Here is a 26,986-nt window from a genome sequence, read left to right as displayed (position 1 = left end):
TCTCCTGCCTCAGCCTCCTCAGTAGTTGGGACTACAGGCCCCCGCCACCACGCCCGGCTATTTTTTCTTTTCTTCTTCTTCTTCTTCTTTTTTTTTTTTTTTTTTTTTTGTATTTTTAGTAGAGACAGGGTTTCACCGTGTTAGCCAGGATGGTCTCGATCTCTTGACCTCGTGATCCGCCCCCGTTGGTCTCCCAAAGTGCTAAGATTACAGACATGAGCCACCACGCCCGGCCTGTTTTCGCTTCTTTTTTGAGACAGTTTCGCTCTTGTTGCCCAAGCTGGAGTGCAATGGTGCAATCTTGGCTCACTACAACCTCTACCTCCCAGGTTCAAGCAATTCTCCTGCCTCAGCCTTCCAAGTAGCTGGGATTACAGGCGTCTGCCACCACGCCTGGCTAATTTTTTGTATTTTTAGTAGACATGGGGTTTTCAATGTTGGCCAGGCTGATCTCGAACTCCTGACCTCAGGTGATCTGCCCGCCTTGGCCCCACAAAGTGCTGGGATTACAGGCATGAGCCACCGTGCCTAGTCTTATTGGTGGTTTTATTAAGCTTTCATTGTCTTTTCCTCAGTGATGCCAAGGCTGCTTTGTGGGCTCCAGGATCCAGCGCTGATGGGTCTTGGAGGTGAGGCCTGAGTTGTGCAGGCAGGAGCAGGAGGTGGCCCGAGAGGGTTAGTTGGTGGAATTCCTTTTGGCATCAGGGCACGGTGGCTAAAAGGATGGCATTTTAGCCTCCTCTGACATTGCCTCCAGAGGCTCCAATCCAGCCCAGCTCTACAAGCAGGCTTGTAGGGCAGGGGTTGGATCAGACGTGATATAAATGAATAAAACAGCTCCCATGTGCCAGACACACAGTAGTGCTCAGTGGATGGTAAACTCCCCACCCAGTCCCCTTGTAAGGGGCCTGGCAGACAGTAAGCCCTTGGACTACTGTCTGGCGTTACCAAGAAGAGCCGTTTGGCAGATCGGGGTGTGCTGTTTGTATCCCCCTGTCTGGCCAGCCCAAATGCCATCATTTCTTCCCTCCCCATGGCTAGAGGAAAAGACAGCCTGAGGAGTGAGCCTCGGCTAGAGACACAACAGCCTGAGTCCATTTCCTGAACCTCCAGGGACACATGTGAGTCACAGTGGAGGGTGCGGGGAGGCCAAAGGCTGAATCCATTGCTGGAGGGAGCCACTGGGAACAGGGAGGATGACCAGGGTAGCAAGGGTTTTCCTAGAATGCTTCTGGACCCCCTGTATCAGAATCACCTGGGGAGGTGGTTTAAATACAGACTCCAGGTTGGGCACGGTGACTGATACCTACCGTAATTCCCACACTTTGGGAGAGTGGGGCAGAAAGATCGCTTGAGTTTGAGATCAGCCTGGGCAACCTAGCAAAACCCCATCTTTACAAAAAATTAACAACAGAAAACAAAAACAGCCAGGTGTAGTGGCATGTACCTGTAGTCTCAGCTACGTGGGAGGCTGAGGTGGGAGGACCACTTGGGTCTGGGAGGTCGAGGCTGCAGTGAACCGTGATAGTGTCACTGCACTCCAGCCTGGGCAACAGAGTGAGACCCCATCTCAAAACAAACAAAACAAAACCCAGATTCCTGGGCCCCACCTCCTCAGAATCTGACCTGGTGTCACCCTAGAATTTGCACTTCAACAAGTATGCCTAGTGACTCTCACATTAAAGTCCAAGGATCTTTGGGGCAGAGAATAAAGGAGTCCACTCCAGTTGACTTGTGGGCCTGCCTGCAGCAGGGGCCAGACCTGGGCTCTGGCTGGCTAAGAAGTTAATAATCATACTAGCTGCCCTGGTTCAGCAGGGGAGCAGTATCGCCACCCCCATTTTACAGATTTCCCTCTTGGTGTTAGGGGGTCCAGTTCTGTCCCACTGAGCTCACTAGAGAGGGGACACAGAACAGGGAAAGTAATAGTGGCTGTTGTGCCCATGAACATTGGATCCCTCTGATGTTGGCTCGGATGTTTCCTCGGTAATATATTGACCCAGGCAAAGCTTGTTTGCCTGATAAATGCTGAGCCGTTGGGTTTACAAGTCAGCGCCCACAGTTTCCTCACCAGCTGTCAGCCCCGGGAGGCCAGTCATCCTTCATCCACTCCATCTGTGCAGCCGGACCTTCTCTGAGAAATGGGGGGCTTGGACAGGCTGGCCACAGAGCCCCCACTCGACACAATCTTTCTCTCTCTCTCTCTCTCTCTGTCTGTCACACACACACACACACACACACACACACACAATCATGTTTGGCCAAATATCTGGGCACCCCATAGCCCAGTCAGGTTGATACATAGAATTAACCGTCACACCCATGACCCATTGAAGGGAAGGCCAAGCTTCTGAGGTTGGTGGGAGACTTCCTTTACATCATGCCCTGAGTTGCCGCCTACTGAAAGCAGAATTACTAGACCCCAAGTGATTTCCAGTCTTATGGGGATGGTGCAAGCTTGCTAATGCTAAAAGGCAATGGGTTTCTTCCACAAGTACTGACATCTCAGCTTTCAAAGAGCTCATAGGCTACCTGGTATGGCCCAAAGAGCCTGGGCTTTAGGATCAATAGACCTGAGGTTCAAACTCCAGTTCTGCCCCTTAGTAGCTGTGTGACCACCAGGGAGTCACTTAACCTCTCTGATTTTGATTTTGCTTCTGTAGAAAGTGGATGCTTATAATGCCTTCCCTAGCGTCCTTGCAGGGCTGATGTGAGGATGACAGAGGATGGATAAGGAGTACTGGGCACATGGTAGATGCAGAGTTAATTATTATGATGGTCTTAATGGGTGTCAGAGTTTCTTTATTGAACTAGCTGGGCTTTTGACTTCACTCCATGTGTGTGATTTTGCCCCAGTTTCACCACCACATCTCCAGTGCCTCTCCAGCCTCCCAGCCTAGGTGGAGTATCCAGGTCTCGGGGAAAGGTTTGGGATTCTGATGACTGGCACATAGCCCGGGCATCCAGAGAACGAGGGATTCTCAGAAGATGGAGTATCAGGACTTAGGACAATGATGCCTGAGAGGCACCAAGGCCTTCTCTTTTCTTTCCTCCCTTCTCTGGAGCTGTTCAACTCAAAATAACTCATTTTGAGCCTCTGTCCAAATCTCTCAACCCAAGGGTAAGAGAATCAAAGACCTCAAGATGTTCAAGGACCAGAGCTAAACCAGGGAAGGCAAAACACCCTGAGCCAGGAAGAAAAAGCTGATTAGCTCCTAATTGCCGTTAAATTGTATATACATATACGTATTTTAAGTCAAATCTGCATGTCTAATGTGATTTTTTGATTACATTTTAATAGTCTGGCTGGGATGGGGGAATGGAGAAGGAAGGGTTCTGTCAACCTTTGCCAGAGCAGGGAAGTTATAAACAGGAACACAGGGAGATTCTGGCGTGGGTTCACATCCCTGGGAACTCCACTTGCTCTGGAGAAGAGTGAGGCCTGGCAGGGGGCTGGGAGTGTTTTTGAGGCAACACCACCTCCCACAAAAGCCCCATTCTGTCCAAATGTGGAAGTCCATCTGGTCTGTGACTTGAAGATTGGCTTTTCTCTTCAACTTCAAAAATTGCTCTCCCAGCTGGGCGTGGTGGTTCACGCCTGTAATCTCAACACTTTGGGAGGCCGAGGTGGGCAGATCACTTGAGATCAGGAGTTCGAGACCAGCCTGGCCAACATGGTGAAACCCCATCTCTACTAAAAAATACAAAAATTAGCCAGGCGTGGTGGCGCGTGCCTGTAGTCCCAGCTACTCGAGAGGCTGACAAAGGAGAATCGCTTGAACCTGGGAGGCGGAGGCTGCAGTGAGCCGAGATTGCACCACTGCACTCCAGCCTGGGCGACAGAGCAAGACTCTCTCTCAAAAAACAAAACAAAACAAAAACAAAATTAGCTCTCCTATTTTGGCACTTTGAGCCCACAAGCCATCTCCCCCCAGGTCTGGTTGTTCCCTGGGGCTGCCAAAAACTGCCCCCAGAATCTAGGGATGGAGTAGAATGAAAACTTCATCCAGGAGTCCTGGTCCTGCCACTGATAAGATGACCTTGGGTCAGCCCCTTCTCCTTGACTTGACCTTGGGTAAGTCTCAGTTTCCCCATGTGTAAAATGAAGGCGTTAGACAAGGTATACTCTGAGGTCTCTTCTGGGTCCAGTGGGCCATTATCTACTTCCTGCACATTGAACGGTCCCTCCACACTCACTCACCCGTAGGGCATTTGCCAACTCCCCCTGTCCAAGGTCCTTCTGCTTTCTCACTGGGCTGTCTCCTGCTACAACCTACGCCAACTCTCCTTGGTTTCTCTCCTCGGAGGACAGAGCCCTCCTCCTCTGCCTATAATAGTAATTCCTCAAAGAGTTGAAGGCTGTTAGCAAAATCCCTTCCCCACACATACACACATATTCTATTTTTAAATAACATTTATTTCTGATTCTAAAAGTAAGGATGTACCTGATCATTCTGGAAAAATTAGAAACAGACAAGCACAAAGGAGAAAATAAAAATCACCCATAACCCTCCCTAACAGGTTCCTGCTATTAATGGGTTTTTAAATGCATATATATGTAGGTTTTTTTGTTTTTGTTTTTGTTTTTTTTCTGTTAGAAACCTGGGATTTGACTGCAGATATGGCTTTGGGTTTCCACAAGCCTAGGCTTGAAAGTGGGTGAGTTCTTTCCTTTCGAGGCTCCCTAGGGCCTGTTGTTTCTTTTAAGCAGCTGCCCCAGTTGCCTTTCCCAAGAGGAGGACAATCGGTTTCGTGGATGTGTGTCTACCTTGATTCATGGGCCCCAGCAAGGCCCAGAGTTTAAATTTTGACTACCTCTGAATGTGCCTGTATGTGTGTGACAGAGACAGAGGCAGAGAGAAAGGGCATTGGTCACTGAGAAGGAGAACATTCCCAGGGCCCGGAAAGGCCTGATCACAGCCCCCACTCAACGCCACCGCACTCCACCCCCATGGCCACAGTCCTCCTAGTCCTACTCCGGGCTTTGAATCAATGACAGCTACCGCAGGAATCACCTTAGTTCCTTCCCATGGAGCAGCTGGAGCTCCTTGCTAAGCTAATCAATTCCCATCATTTGAGAAAGGAAAACAAATTTACAATTTGCTGCCCATCCTACCAGCTGTGGAGGGGCCTGCGGAGGGAGGTGCTGGCTGAGGCGCTGGTGTTCCACCCCTACCAGCCCGGCCTCAGTTTGGTGCGAGGGACTCTCAGATGGCTCCTGCCCTACTCGGGCTGCAAACTGGGAGGTGGGATGGCCTAGCTGTCTGGGGTTTCTTGGAGACTCCAGGGGTGGCACAGCTGGAGGACCTGGGCTTTTACCATCCCGCTTTGAGATCGGGTGACAGGGCCCCAAGAGGGGTGGGACATACCCAGGGCCACCCAGAAAGCTGGTGGCTGGGCCAGGCCTGGCGACACGTGAGTTGACCACCAGTCTTGTGTGATTCCCTTGTGGCACTTTTCATTTTGGAGCAGACTGAGAAGGCAGGTACGGGGTGGGGAGGGTGTGTGGTAGACCAAGAATCCATCAAATCCACTTCCTGCCTTGTCCATTTCACACTCTTCCAGATCCTTCCCAACCTGGAGGAAGCTATATCCCCTGGCTATGCTTATGTGGCTTGGGGTCTGACTGCCCTTTCTGTCCAGGGGAAAGTTCTTTTTGAAAAAAAATTAATTTTAAAAAAATTTTTCCATAGGTTATTAGGGTACAGGTGGTACTTGGTTACGTAAGTTCTTTAGTGGTGATTTGTGAGATTTTGGTGCACCCATCACTGAAGCAGTATACACTGTACCCTATTTATAGTCTTTTATCCCTTGCCCCCCCAACCCTTCCCAAGTCCCCAAAATCCATTGTATCATTCTTATGCATTTGCGTCCTCATAGCTTAACTCCCACGTATCATTGAGAACATATGATGCTTGGTTTTCTATTTCTGAGTTATTTCACTTAGAATAATAGTCTCCAATCTCATCCAGGTCGCTATGAATGCTGTTAACTCATTTGTCCAGCGGAAAGTTCTATTGAATACCTAACCCAAGTTCATCAGACACTCCTTTTCCTTCTTTCTCTCCACAAATATCTGACTGCCCCCCTCCCCAAGGGTGTTTTAGGCCACGAGAAGCCAGCAGGGAATATGACAGCCAAGTAAGTCCCTGCTCCCTTAAAGCTCACATCTACCCGCCTGTGGGGCTCTCACTGGGAGGTGGAGTGGCTGGGCCCAATTTTCTGGTCACTTAAATCCAGCAAATGCTGTCTGTAGGGCATGGAGCCGCACATACAGAACAAGGCTTCACTGCAATTGTTCCAGTTGCTATTGCTATGTAACAAAACATCCCAGAGTGCAGAGATGTGTAACAACTATCGTGCATTCTGCAGGTCAGGACAGGAGAGAATGGCTGAGCTCTACTCTGTGGTATCTGGGCCTCGGCTGGAAAGACTTGAAGGTTAGAGGTTACTCAATGACCGGGGGCTGGAATTGTCTGCAGCAACGTCGCTCACATGCTCACATCACATGGTGGTTGATGCTGGCTGTCAACTTGGTTGTCAGCAGGAAGTCCTACGAGTGATTTCTCTTCAGGGGCTAGTTTGGACGTTCTGTTAGCACTGTGGCTGATCCCAAGGATGAGTGTCTGAAGAGAGCCAGGAGGAAGCTGCATCTTCCTTTATTTCCTAATGCCTGCGTTCCTTCCCCTTGAATCTGGGTGGGCTGGTGACTTTGGCAGCCTTGCCTGCTTGATGGGTGGAGTGTCAAAGTCACATCATGAGATAAGCATGTGAGATGGCAGATATTGTTTCAGCCATCTTTGGAAAACACAGCCCGCTACATGTATCTCTTAGGGGTTCCAGCCTTTGGAGGGAAGTAACGTATGAAAGAATAGTAGCTGTCATTTCCCAAGCACTTATACCTACCAGGCATTGTACTCAGTCTGTTGTGTACGCCATCTTTCTGACAATTTCTGTGGTGAGTACTGTTGTACCCATTCTGCAGATGGGGAGACTGAAGCTCAGCAAAGTTACGCTGCCTGCCCTAAATCTTACAATTGGGATTTGCACCCAAGTCTGTCTGCCTCCAAAACCATAGGTCTTAACATGCTGCTACACTGCCTCTCCCTCCCTTCCCCGCAGTCATTTTTACCAGGCAAAATCTAGTAAGGATGGCGAGAAGCTTAGACAGGAAGCTGCGGGAGGTTCAGATCTGGGAAGGCTTCTTGGAAGAGGTAACGCTTGAGCAAGGCCTTGCATAATGAATTCAATGTGGACCCCTAGGGGAAGGGGGTGGCATTCCTGGTGGAATAGCAATGGGATCAAGGGGCCTTCAGGTCACCCAGGGAGTGCTGCTGTGACCCAGAACCCTGGCCTTTGACCCCCTGCAACACCAACACACTGTACTGTACTCCCCACAAGGCAGGCTAAGGCACGGGCAGGATGGATGGATTTAGTTCCCAGAAAACTGCAAACACGGCCCCTCCCCTCTCCACCTTATTCCCATCAGCTTTCTTCTTCTGAGGCCAAGAATCAGGCAGAGGCTCCCACACTCCTCACCTCCACGTGCAGACTTGGTTTTCCCCTTTGGAGATGGGCTGAGTCTGAGCTGCCTCCAGTGCGAATACAAATTGGGTCTCAGAGCAGTTACCATCCCCTTGGCAAGCTGGCAGGCTCGTGTTAGGGCGTTGCAAATGGGAATTTTAATTATCTCATTGATAGGAATCTTGCATATTGCAGGAGTAATTCCCGCCCCTTCCAGGCCTCTGTCTTGCAAGTCTTCTGCTGCCTGTCCCCCACATCCTCAGTCACTCTTCCTGTTTCTTCTTTTGTTTCCCTATTTGCATCTCAGTCTCTCCCCCATCTCTGACCATTCCACTCTCCCCTCTGTCTCTCTCTTCTTTTCCTCTGTCTCTGTCTCTGTTACCCTCCTTCTGTCACCTCCTCTTGCTTACTTTCTCTGGACTGACGGCAGCCTCTCTTCCTGGACAGATCATCTAATTGAAATGGAGCACTCCAGAGAATGTTAATAGGAAAGGCAGCATTAATTAGCTAGCGCTAGCATAATTAGCTTCCTCCTCTCACTGCCTAGCATCTAACTGGATAATGAGTCTCTCTCTGTCCAGAGGGCAGGCAGGACAAGAGGGACAGGCCATGTCAGGGATGCCGGAAAGCCTCCTCTCTTTGGGCCACCCCGCTGGAGTCCTCGGCTTGCCCAGCCCTGCCCTCTTCTGCCAGGCCCTCCTGCTGCTGCACTCAAGTCTCTGGGAGGCAGATGCCCGGCCCCTGCCCATGCCCAAAGGTTTGATGTTGCTGGAGTTGCATATTAAGTGGCCTGAGCCTGACAAACAGTGGCTGCAGCTGCAGCACCCCATAGAGGGGGTGGGAAGCTACTGAGGGTTCTCCAGGAGTGCTCAGGCACCTAGCCCTGGCACAGTTCCTGGGTAATGGCTGAGCATGTTACAGTCCCCAGCGGGGAGCAAGGAAATCTGCTTATGTGACGGATAACTAACGTACTACACAGACTGCAGAGTACTTCCCACCTTTGACTCCACAGTCGTACGAGGCAGCAATGGTCACTTCTATTTTATAGATGAGGACTCTGAAGTTCAGGGAGGCTCGCTGCCTTGCCGATACTCATACTGCCAGGACCCAAATCAGGGTCTGCCTGATTCCAAAGATCATGCTCTTTCCTTGCACCCTGATACCTCCTAGAGGTACTTTACAGCTGCTCATTAAATAAGAGTGGTTGCAGTGGAGTCACATCTTACATTGGGCCTGAGTTCTAAAGTCAGAGGATGCAGCAAACATTAGAAAATTGTGTGGTCAATTTTTTTTTTTTAAATCCTTCCTCCCAGGAGAAACATCTTTTCTGTTTGCAATTGTTCTGCGATTTTCCTTTTTTCTGTGGCCTTGAAAGCCAAGACCCAAAAGGGAGAGGTGATGGGCAAATAATAGGAATTTTCTTTGTGTTTTTTGCAGGTGGTTAAATTCAGTTGTGTTGATGCATGCTTGATGCAATTCCATTGCAGTATTAGTATTTGGTTATGAGTGGACGGGGTTGGTACCTAGGGCTGGGTGAACTGCACCACAGGGCACCTTCCCCTCCCTATCTCTCTAGCCTGCTGACCCTCTCCCTCTCCTGCAGGCTATGGACATGGAGGATGACCCCTTGCTGCAGGATGTGTGGCTAGAGGGGCAGGAGGAAGAAGAAGCAACGGGTGAAGCCTTTCCAGGGGCCCAGAAACCAGGGCCCCAACTTGGGGCAGGAGGGCAGTGTTGCTGGCGGCACTGGCCCCTGCCTTCCCGGCCCCCAGCCTCAGGCTTCTGGAGTACCCTGGGCTGGGCCTTCACCAATCCCTGCTGTGCTGGGCTGGTGCTCTTCCTGGGCTGCAGCATTCCCATGGCCCTGTCAGCCTTCATGTTCCTTTACTACCCACCGCTGGACATTGACATCTCCTACAACGCCTTTGAAATCCGCAACCATGAGGCCTCGCAGCGTTTTGACGCCCTCACCCTGGCACTCAAGTCCCAGTTTGGATCCTGGGGGCGGAACCGGCGTGACTTGGCCGACTTCACCTCCGAGACGCTTCAGCGCCTTATCTCAGAACAGCTGCAGCAGCTGCATCTCGGCAACCGCTCGCGGCAAGCCTCCCGAGCCCCGCGTGTCATCCCCGCGACCTCACTACGCGGCCCAGGCCTGTCCCGGGACACTTCAGCGCCCCGAAAGCCCACAGCCAATCGGAGCGGGCGACTTCGGCGTGAGATTCCGCCCCTGGAGGATCTGGCAGCCAACCAGAGTGAAGACCCACGAAACCAGCGGCTGAACAAGAATGGGTGGCACCCGCCCAGCATCCCGCCCCCCGCGGCAGCTGCGGCCAATCAGAGCCGTGCCCGCCGAGGCGCCTCCCGCTGGGACTACTCGCATGCGTATGTGAGTGCTAACACCCAGACGCACGCGCACTGGCGCATCGAGCTCATCTTCCTGGCGCGCGGCGACGCGGAGCGCAACATTTTCACCAGTGAGCGGCTGGTCACGATCCATGAGATCGAGCGCAAGATCATGGACCACCCAGGCTTCCGGGAGTTCTGCTGGAAGCCCCACGAGGTGCTCAAGGACCTGCCGCTGGGTTCCTACTCCTACTGCTCGCCTCCCAGCTCGCTCATGACCTACTTTTTTCCCACCGAGAGGGGCGGCAAGATCTACTATGACGGCATGGGCCAGGACCTGGCAGACATCCGAGGTGAGCCGCCGGCATGGTAGGGTGGGGCGTAGGTCCTGGTTTTATACAGCTCTTTATGGAGATTTGGCCCAGGCCCAGGCCCAGTCAGTCTGGAGCTGAGTCCTGGGCATAGCCGGAGGGCAAGGTGAAAAGGACTGGGCTGAGGTGCGAGGTGAGCGTGAGAGCGAACCAAAGAGGGAAGCTTGGATGCAGACCCAGGTGAAGGATGGTGTGGGTTCTGCTGTGGTCAGAGGTAGAAAAAGCGTGGAGTGGGGCTCGGGTGTGAGGCTGGTTAGAGAAAGGCCAGGATGTGGTTATAGAGAACCAGAAATCTGGCCAGAGGAAGACAGGAGAAAGACTGGGATTCAAGAAGACTGAGGTAGAGTTCGTTTTAGGTAAATTAGGAATGGGGCTTGAGGAAGGGTGGGGCAGGCTCAGAGAGAGGTTGTGGGACCTGGGGTGGAGTTTTGGTGGATGTGGACAGGGGGGAATCCTGGGAGGCAGGGCTGCAATGAGACTGGATGACCTTGAGGGAGGGTTGGTGGGAGTTGACCAGCTGAACTCTTGAGGCCCCCACCTCTGTCCTTGCAGGCTCCCTGGAGCTGGCCATGACTCACCCTGAGTTCTACTGGTATGTGGATGAGGGCCTCTCTGCAGACAACCTGAAGAGCTCTCTCCTGCGCAGTGAGATCCTGTTTGGAGCACCCCTGCCCAACTACTACTCAGTGGATGACCGCTGGGAGGAACAACGGGCTAAGTTTCAGAGCTTCGTGGTCACCTACGTGGCCATGCTGGCCAAGCAGTCTACCAGGTAGGAAGTCCAGCTACATCCTATGTGTGCATACCCATGTGTGTCCCAGGAAAGGCCTGCATTAGGACAGGACATTGATTTCCAATTGCCTCTTACTCTTAAACCCCATACCCCTTTCCCTATTATCTTTTCCTTTGGACGTCTTTCTTTCCAAATCAGGGCAGAGCCAAGTACATCTTTGCAGTCACTCTGACAAATAGAAGTCCCCTTTGCTTGATCAGTGCTATGGTTAGTCAACATGACAGCTTTGGGCCAGGTAGGAAATCTCAGACTCTGCCCTGGAGGTTTTGGATATTGATTTTCTCCTGAGATGGTGCTCGAGGTCTTTCTGGAAAGAGTATTGGCCAGGGAATAAGGAGTTCCCCACTGTATTAGTCAGGGTTCTCAAGAGAGATGGAACCAGTAGGATAGATAGAGAGAGGGATATGTGAGAGGGGATTTATTAGGGGAATTGCCTCATGCAATTATGGAGGCTAAGTCCCATGACACACCATCTGCAAACTGGAGACCTTTGGATGCTGGTACTCTGGCTCAGTCCAAATTTGAAGGCCTCAGAACTAGGGAAACTAATGGTGTAATTCTTGGTTCGAGACCAAAGGCCTGAGGACCCCAGGGACTGCTGGCGTAAGTCCTGGAGTCCGAAGGCCAGAGAGCCCAGAGTTTTGACGTCCAGGGGCAGGAGAAGAGTGTCTCAGCTCCAGTGGGGAGAGAGAGAGAGAGAGAGGAAATCACCTTTCTGCCTTTTTTGTTCTGTCCTGGGCCCCAGCCAATTGGACAGTGCCCACCCTGGCCACTGACACACATGCCAGTCTCCTCTGGGAAAACCCACACAGACACACCCAGAGGCAATGCTTTATGAGTTCTCTCCATATTTCTTAATTCAGTCACAATGACACCTAAAATTAACCACACTTCCTGCCTCTAATACCCAGGGAGGCAATGGACAAGTTACTTCACTTCTCTGGGTGTCAGTGTTCCTATCGTTAAAATGGATAACATGATTCTGGCTGCCCTCTGGAGTCACTAAGAAGAGATGAGCTAACAGATGTGATGGTGCTTTGGGGTGGAAGGTGCTTTGGGATGGTGTGCCCCAGAGTACAACTGGGTCCCTCCCCACCAGAACAGAGCAGCAGTCCTTCTGGGCAATAACTGCAGTGCTTGCCCAGTCCCCACCCTGATAAACCAGTCCCAGGCACAGGAGGAATCCTTCTGCCCAAAATACCCTCATTCCTTCCACTGCTCATCCTTTATATTGAGCAACTGCTGGAATAATCAGAGCTAATGTTTATTGAGCACTTACTCTGTGCCACACACTGTTCAAAACCCTTTATACATACCAGCTCATTTAATTCTCACACCAACCCAATGAGGTGGGTGCTGTTATGCTTATCTCCGTTTTATAGTTGAGGAAACTAAAACACAGCAATTAGGTAAGTCGTCCACAATTTTAAAGCTCATCAGTAGTGGAATGAGATTCAAATCCCGACCTCACCCTTTGTGTTTTTGTGCCAGTCACTGCACTGGGAGCCTTCTCCCTGACTGACTTCTTTGTCAGGGAAGCTCCTATTCATCTATTAAGATCCAACTTGGGCAACATTGGCCAAAGGCTGGACTAAATGCCCACTACCTGCTATGATTTGGATATGCTTTGTCCTCCCTAAAACTCAGTGCAGCTGTGTTGAGAGGTGGGGCCTAGTGGAAGATGTTTGGGTCATGGGGGTGGATCCCTCATAAATAGATTAATGCCATCTTGTGGGAGTGAGCTAGTTCTCACTTGAGGGAACAGATTAGTTCCCAAGAGAGCGGGTTGTTATAAAGTGAGGTTCCTCCTCTTGTTTGGTCTCTTTTGCCTGTTCCCCCTTTGACCTTCCTCCGTGTTACAATGCAGCACAAAAGCCTTCACCAGAAGCCAATGCCATGCCATTGAACTTCCCAGCCTGCAGAACAATGAACTAAATAAATCTCTTTTCTTTGTAAATTACCCAGTCTCAGGTATTCTGTTATAGTAACATAAATCAGACTGAGATGCTACCTGTTTCCATAGTCCCCTTTCTTCTCCCTAAGGGAGGCAGGAAAGAGCATACACAGACTTTGGAGTCAGATAATATCTTGGGTCCTGTCCCAGTTATTCAAATTATTGTGAGTTCTAGCAAGCTATTTCAGCCCTCTGAGCTACAATTTTATCACAGTGCTTCTCACTCTGTCTTTTAATTGTAACTCACAGTGCATTCCTCCAATCAACAACATCAGCATCACCTGCGGCTTGTTAGAAATGCAGACTCTCAAGTTCTCTCCCAGGCCTGCAGTATTTTCAGGTGATTTCTTTGCATATTTAAGTTTGAGAGAGGTCTGGTTTAATTATCCTTCTCTATAGAATGTGAGTTTATTGAAGACTGGGATTGTTTCCGGTTCAGTTTCTATGGGCCAAGCCCCAGCACAAGGCCAGGTACCCCTTAGTAAGGATTTGTTAGGGGAGTGAATGAATAAATGAATGGAGATGCCTCAAGGAAAGGTACTTGGCTGCATTGGAAAACTATGAGAGGTGCTGACTATAGAAGGACCTTCATGGTTTTAGATACCAGTATTAACTCTGCCCAGATGTTTAGCTGCTGAGGCAAATCCCCTGCCCTTAGGGAAGAAGCCACTCTTTTCTGTTTTCTCCCATTAGAGCATAACAGCAGTGGTGACAATCCTGTAGACTTTAGTGCTTTTGGGTGAACAAAATTCTTAAAATTACTCTATTATTGGTTACCCAAGAGAAGGTAACATGTACCTTGACTTATAACAGAATAATATAAATGATCACTTTTATTGCTTTTAATACTGGAATCTTAGAATGTGTTCACTGCATTTATTGAGCTTCAATTTTTTGCATTTATGTTGCATGCATTTTAATTCTTAATACTTAAGCCTCATAAGACTGTTCTTTTATATTTATTCACATATTTACCTTCTCTGTTGGTGTTCATTACTTTGTATAATTTCATGTTTCCCTCTGGGATCATTTTCCTTGTGTCTAAAGAACTCTAGCATTTCTTTCAGTACAGGTTTGCTGGTGATAGATTCTCTGTTTTGTTTGCCTAGTAGACATCTTTATTTTACTTTCATTTTTGAAGCATTTTTGCTGGTATAGAATTACAAATGGGCAGTAATTTTCTTTTAATACTTTACCTGAAGATGTCACTCCATTGTCTTCTGACTTCCATCATTTCTGTAGAAAAGTAGGCTGTAAATCTTTTTTGTTGCACCATTAAAAATTCTCTTTTTTCTGCTTTTGAGATTTCTTTGTCTTTGTTTTCACCAGTCTTACTGTGACGTATCTTGGTGTGTTTTCTTTGTGTTTGTTCTGTTTGGGAACACAGAGCTTCGTGAAGCTGTAGGTTGATGACCGTAATCAGTTTTAAGAATGTTCTAGCTATTATCTTCAGATTTGCTTCTATCTTGTTCTCTGTTTCCTCTTTTTTGCACTCTGATTACACAAATGTTAGATCTTTTCACTGAGCCCCATATGTTTTCAATGCTTTTTTTCTGGGTTTGTTTTTTTTTTCCTTCTATGCTTTGGTTTAGATATTCTAGTTCACTGATCCTGCTTTCTATTTATTGTCTCTAGTCTGCCATTTAATGTCTATTGAGCTTTTAATGTTATTGTTCTGTTTTCCCTTTTTGAGAATTTCCATTTGAATCTGTTATAGATCTAAATCACTGGTGCAATTATTTTATTCATCATTAGTTTATTTTGTCCACATAATCCTCTCTGTTCTTAAACATATTAATTGTAGTGTTTTAAACTTTTAATATATGGTTAACCTGCAGATTTGTTTCTGTAGTCTGTTCTTTCACTTGGTTTAGGATCATGTGTTCCTGCCTGTGGGTATACCTGGTGATTTTTATTTTTTTATTTTTATCTTTTTGAGACAAGGTGTCACTCTGTCATTAAGGCTGAAGTGCTGTGGCATGATCATAGCTCACTGCAGCCTGAAACTCCTGGGCTCAGGTAATCCTCCCATCTCAGCCTCCTGAGTAACTAAGTCTACAGGCATGTGCCACCATGCCCAGCTAGTTTTTTGTTTTTGTTTTTGTTTTGAGACAGTGTTTGACTATGTTGCCCAGACTGGGTCTCAAACTCCTGGCCTCAAGTGGTCCTCCCACCTTGGCCTCTCAAAGTGTAACTTTTATTAAGTGATGAACATTATGTGAAACACACACACACAGAGGTCCGTATGATGTTATTTCCTCCAGAGAGAATTTTTCCTTCACTTCAGAAGTCACATAGAGTCGTGGCTGATCACCTTAAGCAGGTAGTGACCACACTGAGAGTTGAGGATGGTTTGCAATCCTGGAAAGTCTTGGTCTACCTCTAGTTTGCCCTAGATTCTCTAGGATTTTCAACTGAGAGCTTGGTGTATTCTGCAGAGTCCTTTGCCTGGATAGGTTCCAAACTCTAATCTTTTATCTCTCAAAGCTGCTAAAAAAATCAGAACAAAGACAAAAATTCCACTCTGCTTTTTCCGAGGCTTTCTGCTTAAGTTTTTTGGCTTCAGGCCCCACACAGCCCCAGTCTCCTGCAGAAGTGCTGAGGGAAAACCTGGCCATGTGTTCTGCTGATCTGCAAGTGTCTGCCCAAAGCTCTGCTAGCTTATCTGACTCCCAGCCAAGTTTTTCAGCCTTCTGCCCATGTTTAGAATCAGCAAATGCCTCCAGGGTAAAAATGGCTGTAGAAGGGCAGCTTACCTTTCCTAGGTTCTTTCCTTTCTGCAGTCTTAGCCCTCTAGTTCTGATTACTTCAGCAACTCTCTACTGTCATCACAGATAGTTTCTGAATTTTAGTGGACATTTTAGTAGTTTTAGGTAAGGATACTGGTCTTCCATGAGCTATTTCTTTCAACTTGAGAGTAAAAGTATGGGCCTATGTCTTTTTATAATCAGCATCTAGCACAGGATCAAGAATCTAGAAGATACTCTATAAATGCTTTTCAAATTAGTGTGTGAATGAATAAATGATTGATTTTCTACTCTAATGAAAGGATAGTTAACCTATTTAATTCAACAAAGTAGATAATCCAGAGATCCTTTCAACTTGGCTTTTAAAAGTCCTGTTTACATTTTTAACAGCTTTATTGAGGCATAATTGACATACAACCAACTGCACATACTTTACAATTTGATTAGTTTTGACATGTGTGTATACACTGGGAAACCCCCACCACCATCAAGACAGTGAACACTAGCAGGGTACCATAGTTCATGCCTATATTCCCAGCTACTTGGAAGGCTGAGGCAGGAGGATCCTTGAGGCCAGGAGTTTAAGACCAGCCAGGGAAACAGCAAGACCCTGTCTCTAAAAACACACAAAAATTAGCCTGTAGTCCTCGCTACTTTGGAGGCTGAGGTGGGAGGATCCCTTGAGCCGAGGGGTTCGAGGCTGCAGTGGACTATGATTGTGCTACCGCACTGTAGCCTGGGTGGCAGAGCAAGACCCTGTCTCTTAAAAAAAAAAAAAGAATTGTCAAATTCGTTGGTATAAAATGATTTATAATATTTCCCTATGATGTCACCTTCTGTGTGTCTTCTTTTTTTTTTCATGATCAGTCTGGCTAGAAGCTTATCAATTTTATTGATCTCAAAGAACTCGCTTTTGGTTTCATTGATTTTCTTTTCTTTTTTTTTTTTTTTTGGAGATGGAGTCTTGCTTTGTTGCCCAGGCTGGAGGGCAGTGGCTGGATTTCAGCTCACTGCAAGCTCCGCCTCCCGGGTTCATGCCATTCTCCTGCCTCAGCCTCCCAAGTAGCTGGGACTACAGGCGCCCGCCACCTCACCTGGCTAGTTTTTTGTATTTTTTAGTAGAGACGGGGTTTCACCGTTTTAGCCAGGATGGTCTCGATCTCCTGACCTCGTGATCCACCCGTCTCGGCCTCCCAAAGTGCTGGGATTACAGGCTTGAGCCACTGCGCCCAGCCAGTTTTCTTTTCTAAGAATTAGATTTATTTATTTTTATTTTTGATTTTCATGAGCACATAGTAGGTGTATATATTTATGGGGTACATGAGATGTTTTGAAAGAGGCATGCAATGTGAGGTAAGCACATCAGTGGAAAATAGGCTCTCCATCCCCTCAAGCATTTATCCTTCGAGTTACAAACTCTTATTTTAAAATGTACAATTAACTTATTATTGACTGTAGTTACCCTATTGTGCTACCCATTTCATTTACTTTCTCCATTGCTTTTCTGTTTTCTATTTCCTTGATTTCTGCTCTGATCTTTATGATTTTTTTTCTTTGGATTATGTTACATTTCATTTTCTCTTGTATGACTTTCTTAAAGTAGAAGCTAAGGCCATTGATTTGAAACTTCTTTCCTAATAGAGGTGTTTAATGCTATAAAATTCCCCTTAAGTATGACTATTTTAGCACATTTCAAAATTTTGATATGTTATTTTCATTTCATTCAGTTCAAAATACTTTCTATTTTTCCTTTTGATCTCTTCTTTGACCCATGTATAACTTAAAAGTGTCTTATTTAGTTTTCAAATATTTGGGAATTTTTCAGGCTTTTTGTTGCTGATTTTTAGTTTAATTTCATGATGGTTAGAGAACATACTCTGTATGATGTAAGTTCTTTTAAATTTATTGAGTCTTGTTTTATGGTCCAGTACATGGTCTTTCTTGCTGAATGTTCCCTGTATACTTGAAAAAAAAAGTTCTGTTTTTGCGTGAAATGTTCTATAAGTCTTAATTAAATCAAGTTCATTGATTGTGTTGTTCATGGTCTTCTATATCCTTACTGATTTTCTGTCTAATTTTTCTAGCAATATTGAGAGAGAGATTGAAACATCTATTTACAATCGGGGAGTTGTCTATTTCTTTTTTCAGTTCTGTTAGTTTTTACTTCATGTATTTTAAAGCTCTGTTATTAACTATAAAAACATTTAGGATTGTAGTTTTGATGATCATTTTGAAATTATCTTCTTTGCCCCTAGTTATATTCTTTCCTCTGAAATTTACTTTATTTTTTATTAATATAACGAATCCAGCTTATTTTTTGATTCATGTTAGCATGGTATATCATTTTCTATCCCTTTGCTTTTATCCTATTTGTGTCTTTATATTTAAAGTGAGTTTCTTGTAGTCAGCTAGGTCTTGACTTTTTTGAAGGTCTCTGGGTGACTCACGCCTGTAATCCCAGCATTTTGGGAGGCTGAGGCAGGTGGATCATGAGGTCAGAAGATCGAGACCAACCTGGCTAACAGTGAAACCCCGTCTCTACTAAAAAATACAAATAATTAGCCCGGAGTAGTGGTGGGCGCCTGTAGTCCCAGCTACTCGGCAGCTGAGGCGGGGGAATGGCGTGAACCCGGGAGGCGGAGCTTGCAGTGAGCTGAGATCGCGCCACTGCACTCCAGCCTGGGCGACGGAGCGAGACTCCATCTCAAAAAATAAATAAATAAATATCTCTGATACTTTCTCCCTTTTACTTGGGGTGTTTAAGCCATTTACAGTTAATGCATTAATATGGTTAGACTTAGGTATACTTTATTCTATTTGTCCCATATGCTCTGTTTCCCCTTTCCTGTATTTTGCCTCTTTTGAAGTAATTGAATGTTTTTTATGATTCTATTTTATCTCCTTTGTTGGCTTTTATGCTGTAACTCTTTTAGTAGTTGCTTTACAGTTTATAGTATACATCTTTAAATTATCACAGTGTATCTTCAAATGATATATCATTTCATATGTAGTATAAGAGCTTTATAACAATATACTACTATTTCTTCCCTCCTAGCCTTTATGTTATTGTGGTTATGCATTTTATTTTAATGTATATTATAAACCCCACACTACATTATTTTTGTTTAAACTGTCAATTATCTTTTAAAGAGATTTGAATAAATAATAAGAAAATTTTATGTATTTGTTTATGTCATTACCATTTTCGTTGCTTTTTGTTTCTTTGTATAGATCCATATTTCCATCTGTTACCGTTTTCCTTCTTCCTAAGGACTTCCTTTAACCTCTCTCTTAGGCTTAGCAGAGTGGCTAACACCTGTAATCCCACTTTGGGAGGCCAAAGTGGAAAGATTGCTTGAGGCCAGGGGTTCAAGACCAGCCTGGGCAACATAATGAGACCCAATCTGTATTAGTTCCTTTTCGCACTGCTGATAAAGACATACCTGAAACTGGGAGAAAAAAAGAGATTTAATTGGACTTACAGTTCCACATGGCTGGGGAGGACTCAGAATTATGGCAGGAGGCAAACGGCACTTCTTAGATGGTGACAATAAGAGAAAATGAGGAAAAAGCAAAAGCAGAAACACCTGATAAACCCATCAGATCTCGTCAGACTTATTCACTACCATGAGAACAGCACGGTAAAGACCAGCCCCCATGATTCAAAGATTACCTCCTCTTGGGTCCCGCCAACAACACATGAGAATTCTGGGAGATGCAATTCAAGTTGAGATTTAGGTGGGGACACAGACATATCATTCCACTCTGGCCCCTCCAAATCTCATGTCCTCACATTTTAAAATCAATCGTGCCTTCCCAGCATTCTCCAAAGTCTTAACTCATTTCAGCATTAACCCAAAAGTCCACAGTCCAAAGTCTCATCTAAGGCAAGGCAAGTCCCTTCTGCCTATAAGCCTGTAAAATCAAAAGCAAGCTAGTTACTTCCTAGATACAATGGGAGTACAGGTATTGGGTAAATACAACCGTTCCAAATGGGAGAAATTGGCCAAAACAAAGGGGTTACAGGGCCCATGCAAGTCCGAAATCCAGCGGGGCAGTCAAATTTTAAAGCTCCAAAATGATCTCCATTGACTCCAGGTCTCACATCCTCACATCCAGGTCACACTGATGCAAGAGGTAGGTTTCCATGGTCTTGGGCAGCTCTGCCTCTGTGGCTTTGCAGGGTACAGCCTCCCTCCTGGGTGCTTTCATGGGCTGGCATTGAGTATCTGAGGCTTTTCCAGGCACATGGTGCAAGCTGTCAGTGGATCTACAATTCTGGGGTCTGGAGGCCAGTGGCCTTCTCACAGCTCTACTACGCAGTGGCCCAGTAGGGACTCGTTGTGAGGGCTCCGACCCCACATTTCCCTTCCATACTCCCCTAGCAGAGGTTCTCCATCAGGGCTCCACCCCTGCAGCAAACTTTTATCTGGGCATCCAGGCGTTTCCATATATCTTCTGAAATGTAGGTGCAGGTTTCCAAATCTCAATTCTTGACTTCTTTGCACCCACAGGCTCAACACCACGTGGAAGCTGCCAAAGCTTGGGGCTTCCACTCTCTGAAGCCACAGATTGAGCTGTACATTGGTCCCTTTCGGCCACAGCTGGAGTGGCTGGGACACAGGGCACCAAGTCCCTAGGCTGCACACAGCATGGGGACCCTGCGCCTGGCCCAGGAAGCCACTTCTTCCTCCTGGGCCTCCAGGCCTGTGATGGGAGGGGCTGCCATGACATTCTCTGAAATTCTCCATGTCAGAGAATGTTAATCCCCATGGTCTTGGGGATTAACATTAGGCTCCTTGCTACTTATGCAAATTTCTGCAGCTGGCTTAAATTTCTCCCCCAGAAAATGGGTTTTTCTTTTCTATTGCATAGCCAGGCTGCAAATTTTCCAAACTTTTATGCTCTGCTTCCCTTATAATACTGAATGCCTTTACCAGCACCCACGTCACATCTTGAATGCTTTGCTGCTCAGAAATTTCTTCTGCCAGATACCCTAAATCATCTCTCTCAAGTTCAAAGTTCCACAGATCTCTAGGGCAGGGGCAAAATGCCGCCAGTCACTTTGCTAAAACATAACGAGTCACCTTTGCTCCAGTTCCCAACAAATTCCTCCTCTCCATCTGTGACCACCTCAGCCTGAATTTTATTGTCCATATCGCTATCAGCATTTTGCACAAAGCCATTCAACAAGTCTCTAGGAAGTTCCAAACTTTCCTACATTTTCCTATCTTCTTCTGAGCCCTTCAAACTGTTCCAGTCTCTGCCTGTTGCCCAGTTCCAAAGTTGCTTCCACATTTTCAGGTATCTTTTCAGCAGAGCCCCATTCTGCTGGTACCAGTTTACTGTATTAGTCCATTTTCACGCTGCTAATAAAGACATAACTGAAACTGAGAACAAAAAGAGGTTTAATTGGACTTACAGTTCCACATGGCTGGGGAGGACTCAGAATCATGGCAGGAGGCAAAAGGCACTTCTTACATGGGGACAGCAAGAGAAAATGAGGAAAAAGCAAAAGCAGAAACCTCTGATAAACCCATCAGATCTCATGAGACTTATTCACTATCATGAGAATAGCCTGGGAAAAACCAGCCCCCATGATTCGGTTACCTGCCCCTGGGTCCCTCCCACGACACTCGGGAATTCTGGGAGATACAATTCAAGTTGAGATTTGGGTGGGGACACAGCTAAACGCTATTACCATCTCTACTAAAAAATAAAAAATTGTCCAGGCATGGTGGCATGCATCTGTAGTCTAGCTACTCAGGAGGCTGAGGTGGAAGGATTGTTTGAGACCAGGAGTTAGAGGCTATAGTGAGCTATGATCATGCCATTGCACTCCAGCCTGGGTGACAAAGTGAGACCCTGACTCAAAAAAAAAAAATTTAAATCTCTTTTAGTGCAGGTATACTGGAGATGAATTATTTCAGTTTTTGTCTATCTAAAAAAAAGTGTTCTATTTTGCCTTTGTTTTTGAAATGTATTTTTGCTGGGTATAGAATCCTGGGCTGACTTTCTTCCCACTATCTGCAAAGGATGTTGCTCCCCTGCCTTCTCACGTGCCCCATTTTTAATGGGAAGTCTGCTGTCAGCCTTGTCTTTGTTCCTCTGTGTCTTTTTCTCAGGCTGCTTTTTAAGATTTTATTTTGGTCAGTATTTTTTAGCAACTTGGTTAGGATGTGCATTGTAGTTTTTTGTGCTTGGGGTTCGTTGCTGAAGCTTCTTGTGTCAGTGGGTTTATAGTTTTCATCAAGTTTGGAAAATGTTCAGCCTCCTTTGGGGAGTCCAATAACCCATATTTTAGGCTGCACTGAGGACTGGAAACTCTCAAAGCACTAACCCAGGGTAAGCATAGGGCTCATTTGGTTTCTCGTCTCTCAGGGATCATCCTTGGTTGTCTTGTTTCATGCATTTTCTCACATTTTTGTTCCAGTGAGAAGATAAATATGGACTCCATCTTGTTACTCCATCTTGGCCAGAAGCAGATGTCACTTATGTTTGTATTTTAAGACACAGTTCGACCAGCCTGGTTATGTTATTTTTTTTTTAATTAAAAATAACTTGTGTTAAGCACACATTGAATAGCAGTGTAAAACTGAATATCTAGCAGCCAGTTTGAATTTAGAATTTGGCCATAGATGTGGAGAATTGGAAGATGACATAGAGCTGATTAGAACTGATCATGATCTGCGTAGAGCAGTGGTTCTCAACCTTGACGCTACATTTGGATCACCTGAGAGAGTTAAAGAGTACTGATGATTCAGACCCACCCCAGCAGTTCTGGTCTAATTTGTCTGAAGCCTGGCCTGGACATCAGGATAATTGGAAGCCCCCAGGTGATTTTGATGTCCAGCGGAGGTACAGAGTCACAGGTGAAGTGGACAGCTCCTGATCTTCCTCCACATGTTCACAGCCATTTCTAACCCTCTTCCTGTTGTTCTTCTCTCCACGTCCTCCTTTCCCCCAGCAAAGTCCAGGTTCTCTATGGGGGGACAGACCTGTTTGACTATGAAGTGCGCAGGACATTCAACAATGACATGCTCCTGGCCTTCATCAGCAGCAGCTGCATCGCTGCCCTGGTCTACATCCTCACCTCCTGCTCAGGTAGGGCTTCTCTCAAGCCAGCCCCCTTCTCCCCTCCCAGGGTGCTCCTGTCTGCCCAGAGCCTGCCTTCTCAAGAATGCCGCAATACTCTTGAACCCAGCATGTCAGAGCTGAGAACACAGGGATATGCAAATCATCTTTCAACCCCAAGCACACAGACTGAGGCCTGGAGGCAGGTTGGGCTGTACCAGCCTGGGTCACACCCTCTACCCTGGGCCCCTGCACAGTTGGACCTTTTGCCTGTTGACCGTCTGTCTCCTGTTGATAGCCTTGTGTTGGGGAGCCTGGGGTATTGTATTCCTTTGTGGATTACTTTGTAGCCTATTTTGGGTCCCAAGTCAACAGCCCTCTGACCCCTGATCACTTTTTCACCTCCGCGTGCTGCTAGTTGCTAGCGTGGACACTAGCTGCTGCTTACTCCTGTGTGTATACAGTAAGCACACTCTACTGCCCAAGCAGACAAACAATGGTAATACTTTCCAAAATGGGAAAGACATTCATTCATCCATGCAACAGATATTTACTGGGCACCAAACTATGTACCAGATGCTGTAAGGTGCCAGGGATCTAGACACAGTTCCTAGCCCCAGGTCATATGTGATGTTCATAAGGCTCTTGAGGTAAAGTCTGCAAAGAGGAGGACAGCCTGACCTACTCAGGGATGTCTCCATCTGCCACTTGGGCCTCCTGTCCGGTGCCCTCTTTGGGCATGGAAAACTGAGAATTGGCCTTGTGCCTGTGCTGGGAACAGAGTCATGAATAGTGCCCAGGGTTGGGGGGAAGAGACAGGACCCAGCTGAGGTCAGGGACTCTAATGGGGCTGGTGTCCCATGAGGGTCCCCCCAGCTTCTCCCTCGTGCCTCTTACCCTGCCCAGTGTTCCTGTCCTTCTTCGGGATTGCCAGCATTGGTCTCAGCTGCCTGGTGGCTCTCTTCCTGTACCACGTGGTCTTTGGTATCCAGTACTTGGGCATCCTGAATGGAGTGGCCGCCTTCGTGATCGTGGGCATTGGTGAGTCGCCTCTGTTGCCATGGCAGTGCACCTCCCACATGGGAAGGCTGCCGCATCCCCTTTCTCCCTGGATACAAAGCCTGGCTCTCCTGGGGGCTCTACACAGCTCCTGCTGAGGCCTAGAGCCTTGGAGTGCAGGGTTAGAATGTGGGTGGTGGGCCAGGTGCGGTGGCTCACTCCTGTAATCCCAGCACTCTGGGAGGCCGAGGTGGGTGGATCACGAGGTCAGGAGATCGAGACCCTCCTGGCTAACATGGTGAAATCCCGTCTCTACTCAAAATACAAAAAAAAAAAAATGTAGCCGGGCGTGGTGGCGGGCGCCTGTAGTTCAGCTGCTCGGCAGGCAGAGGCAAGAGAATGGTGTGAACCTGGGAGGCGGAGTTTGCAATGAGCCGAGATCGCGCCACTGCACTCCAGCCTGGGCGACTGAGCAAGACTCCAGCTCAAAAACAAAAAAAAAAAGAATGTGGGCAGATCCTTGGCATAGGGTGAGTGGAGAGAGCAGGAAGGTTTGCTGGATGGAAGTGAGGATGGTGGGAAAGGCCCAGGAAGTATGGGAAGGAGGCCAGGATGTGGGAGAAGGTACCTAGCTCTGGGTGAGGTTGGGGCCAAGGAGTGTGGTGGGTGGAGCTTGAACTCTTGGTGGGAGGAGCTAGTCAGAGGGGTCTCTCCACACTCTAAGCTGAGAAGCAGGACTCCTGCAGCCTGACCTCCCAGGAGGCCACTCAGACTTGGTCTGGGGCCAGGTTGGGCCTGATCCTGGAGACAGCAGAATGATCCTGAGCCTGGCCCGGGACTCCCTCCCACAGGTGTGGACGACGTCTTTGTGTTCATCAACACCTACCGCCAGGCCACCCACCTGGAAGACCCACAGCTGCGCATGATCCACACCGTCCAAACTGCAGGCAAGGCCACCTTCTTCACCTCCCTGACCACAGCCGCCGCCTACGCAGCTAACGTCTTCTCCCAGGTGCGGACCTGCCCTCCATTCCTCCCACCCACCCATGCATACCTAGCCCCTGGTCTCTGCTCTTCCCACCACCGCTTGAGTGGCCATATAGCCTTCACCCCAAGGTACTTGCCTCATCTCTAGAGTTCATTTTTGTCACGAATCACCCATTACCCAAACGTAACACGTGTGAATGTTATAATAATCCAGACAGCATTTATTAGGGATCCTCAGTAGTAGTAATCCAGCCTCCACCCTGGAGGACATTTGGCAGTTTCCAAAGCTCTTTCTCATTTAATCTTCATTACCATGGTAATTGACAAAGGTACCATTACCATCCTATTTTCCAAAAAAAACTTGACCCTTGAGAGGTAAAGTGGCTTCCTCAGGATCACACAGCAGGTAAGTGAGAAGCCTGACCGAGTCCACGGCCATTCCCGCTCTGCCTGCTTCTGGCTGTGTTTTCCTTCCTCGCGCTGACTTCCTCTTGCTGCCTCTGAGTGGGGCTTAGGAGAAGGCATTGAGCCCAGGCTGGGTTCTTGGTGTGGGAAGACAGTGAATTGGCCCAAGTCTTTGAGAGACATTACGACCTGAGCTGAGTAGCCCCTCTGGAACCCAGCAGATGCTTTAGGATTATCCAGGTCCTTCTAGAGAATCACTTCCGGAAGGTAGGCAGAGCTGGGTTCAGCTTCTGCTGTGTGACCTTGGGCAGGCTGCGTGACCTCTCTGAGCCTCGCTTTCCTCATGTGTGGATTATCCAGAGACTGAGATGCGAGGATGATGGTGAAAGTTTCACAGAGTGCAGGCTGCTCTGTTGGTGGTTACAGCTTCCTTCCAACTAGCACCTCCCTGTGTGGTCCCTGTCGCACTTCTGGAACATACCCATTGCTCCTAGTCCCCAGGGTCCCTGCCTCCTTCATGTGGCAGAATTCTGTCCCTCCCCACCCCGCCCCGCCACTAGCACATGGCTTGGTCTAACAGGATGTGTCTTCCTCTGTCCCCCATTCATTCGCGTAATGACAGCTACTGACCACTGCCTCTGTGCCAGGCACTGTTCCAGGCAGTGGGCTGCAGATAGACAAGAGCCTCCACTCGAGGTGTGGATCCTTCCTGTGCTGCTGTATCCCCTGATACCAGCCCTTGGTGTCACCACCAGCGAGGCTGGTGGTTGGCATCCTGGCAGCCTGGGCCTCCTCCTACTGCCTCAGTGTGGGCCGGATCTGGGATCCTGAGTGTCTCTGGCTGCAGGGGGGCACCCAGGCCCACCGACTGCAGGTCCAACCAGCCCTACATCCCTCTCTTCCTTTCCATCACCAGATCCCAGCCGTCCACGACTTTGGCCTGTTCATGTCTCTCATCGTGTCCTGCTGCTGGCTGGCTGTGCTTGTCACCATGCCTGCAGCCCTGGGCCTCTGGAGCCTCTACCTGGCACCGCTGGAGAGCTCCTGCCAGACCAGGTAAGTCGGGCGGGGCCTCTTCCCAAGCAAGGTATCCACAACAGGCCTCTGTGAGCCACTCAGCGCACCACCCTCTCTTCCAGAAGCCTTCTGTATGCCCAGTCCTGTGCTAGGCAGGGAACAGGAAAAGAGAAGATACTTCCATCCAATAATTGCAATTTGGGGTCACCAGTGTCACCAGGAAATGAGCAAAGCACTTTTGTCCAAGACTGATGACATCACCATTCACTTCCCAAAGAACCCTGGGAGCTGGGTTCTCTTGCTGTGCCCATTCTACAGATGAGAAAACAATGGCTCAGGGAGGTTGGGCAGCTTTTTCAAGGTCACCCATTTAGTAGGCAGTAGAGCCTGGATTTAAACCCAAGAACTCTGCCTCCAGATCCCACACTCTTAGCCACCATGTTGAGTGTCCTCAGGTTCTCGTCTGTAGATGTAGTGAGCCGTGTGCAGAGTTGAACGGGTCAGTTCAGAGTTGCTGCTGGAGATTTAGGGGGAAAGGTCTTGTGGGCCTGGTGGTTGGGAAGAGGGAGGGGGATGGTGGTGGAGTTGAATCAGGCCTGGGTGGCTGCCCGGGGCTGGGAGGATGGAGGGGCTCTGGGCTCGGAACAGCGCCCACTCGTTGTGATAAAGGCCTTGGCCAGTGGTCAGCAATGTCCACTTGCCCATGGTGAGCCCCGGAGGGGCTGGAGGGAGAGAAGGGCCCAGCGAGGAGCTTAGACTTGGGCCTGAG

The 26,986-nt window shown here is 48.0% G+C and overlaps 1 protein-coding gene across 1 annotated transcript in view; it reads left to right on the top strand.

Annotated features, from left to right (window-relative positions):
* Positions 1-26,986, top strand: part of DISP3 (dispatched RND transporter family member 3) — a 58,372-nt gene that overhangs the window by 11,282 nt on the left and 20,104 nt on the right. The window contains exons 2-7 of the mRNA XM_033228382.1: positions 9,128-10,223; positions 10,794-11,013; positions 22,703-22,839; positions 23,716-23,850; positions 24,660-24,820; positions 26,117-26,256. Of these exons, the coding sequence (XP_033084273.1) occupies positions 9,131-10,223; positions 10,794-11,013; positions 22,703-22,839; positions 23,716-23,850; positions 24,660-24,820; positions 26,117-26,256 (1,886 nt within the window). The 5' untranslated portion in view covers positions 9,128-9,130. The remainder of the gene's footprint in view (positions 1-9,127; positions 10,224-10,793; positions 11,014-22,702; positions 22,840-23,715; positions 23,851-24,659; positions 24,821-26,116; positions 26,257-26,986) is intronic.

The sequence above is a fragment of the Trachypithecus francoisi genome, unplaced genomic scaffold (genome assembly GCF_009764315.1).
Source record: "Trachypithecus francoisi isolate TF-2019V2 unplaced genomic scaffold, Tfra_2.0 Lachesis_group12, whole genome shotgun sequence".
Classification (NCBI taxonomy): Eukaryota; Metazoa; Chordata; class Mammalia; order Primates; family Cercopithecidae; genus Trachypithecus; species Trachypithecus francoisi.
Note: the sequence above shows the minus strand (reverse complement) of the source record. Positions and strands in the feature narration are given on the sequence as shown.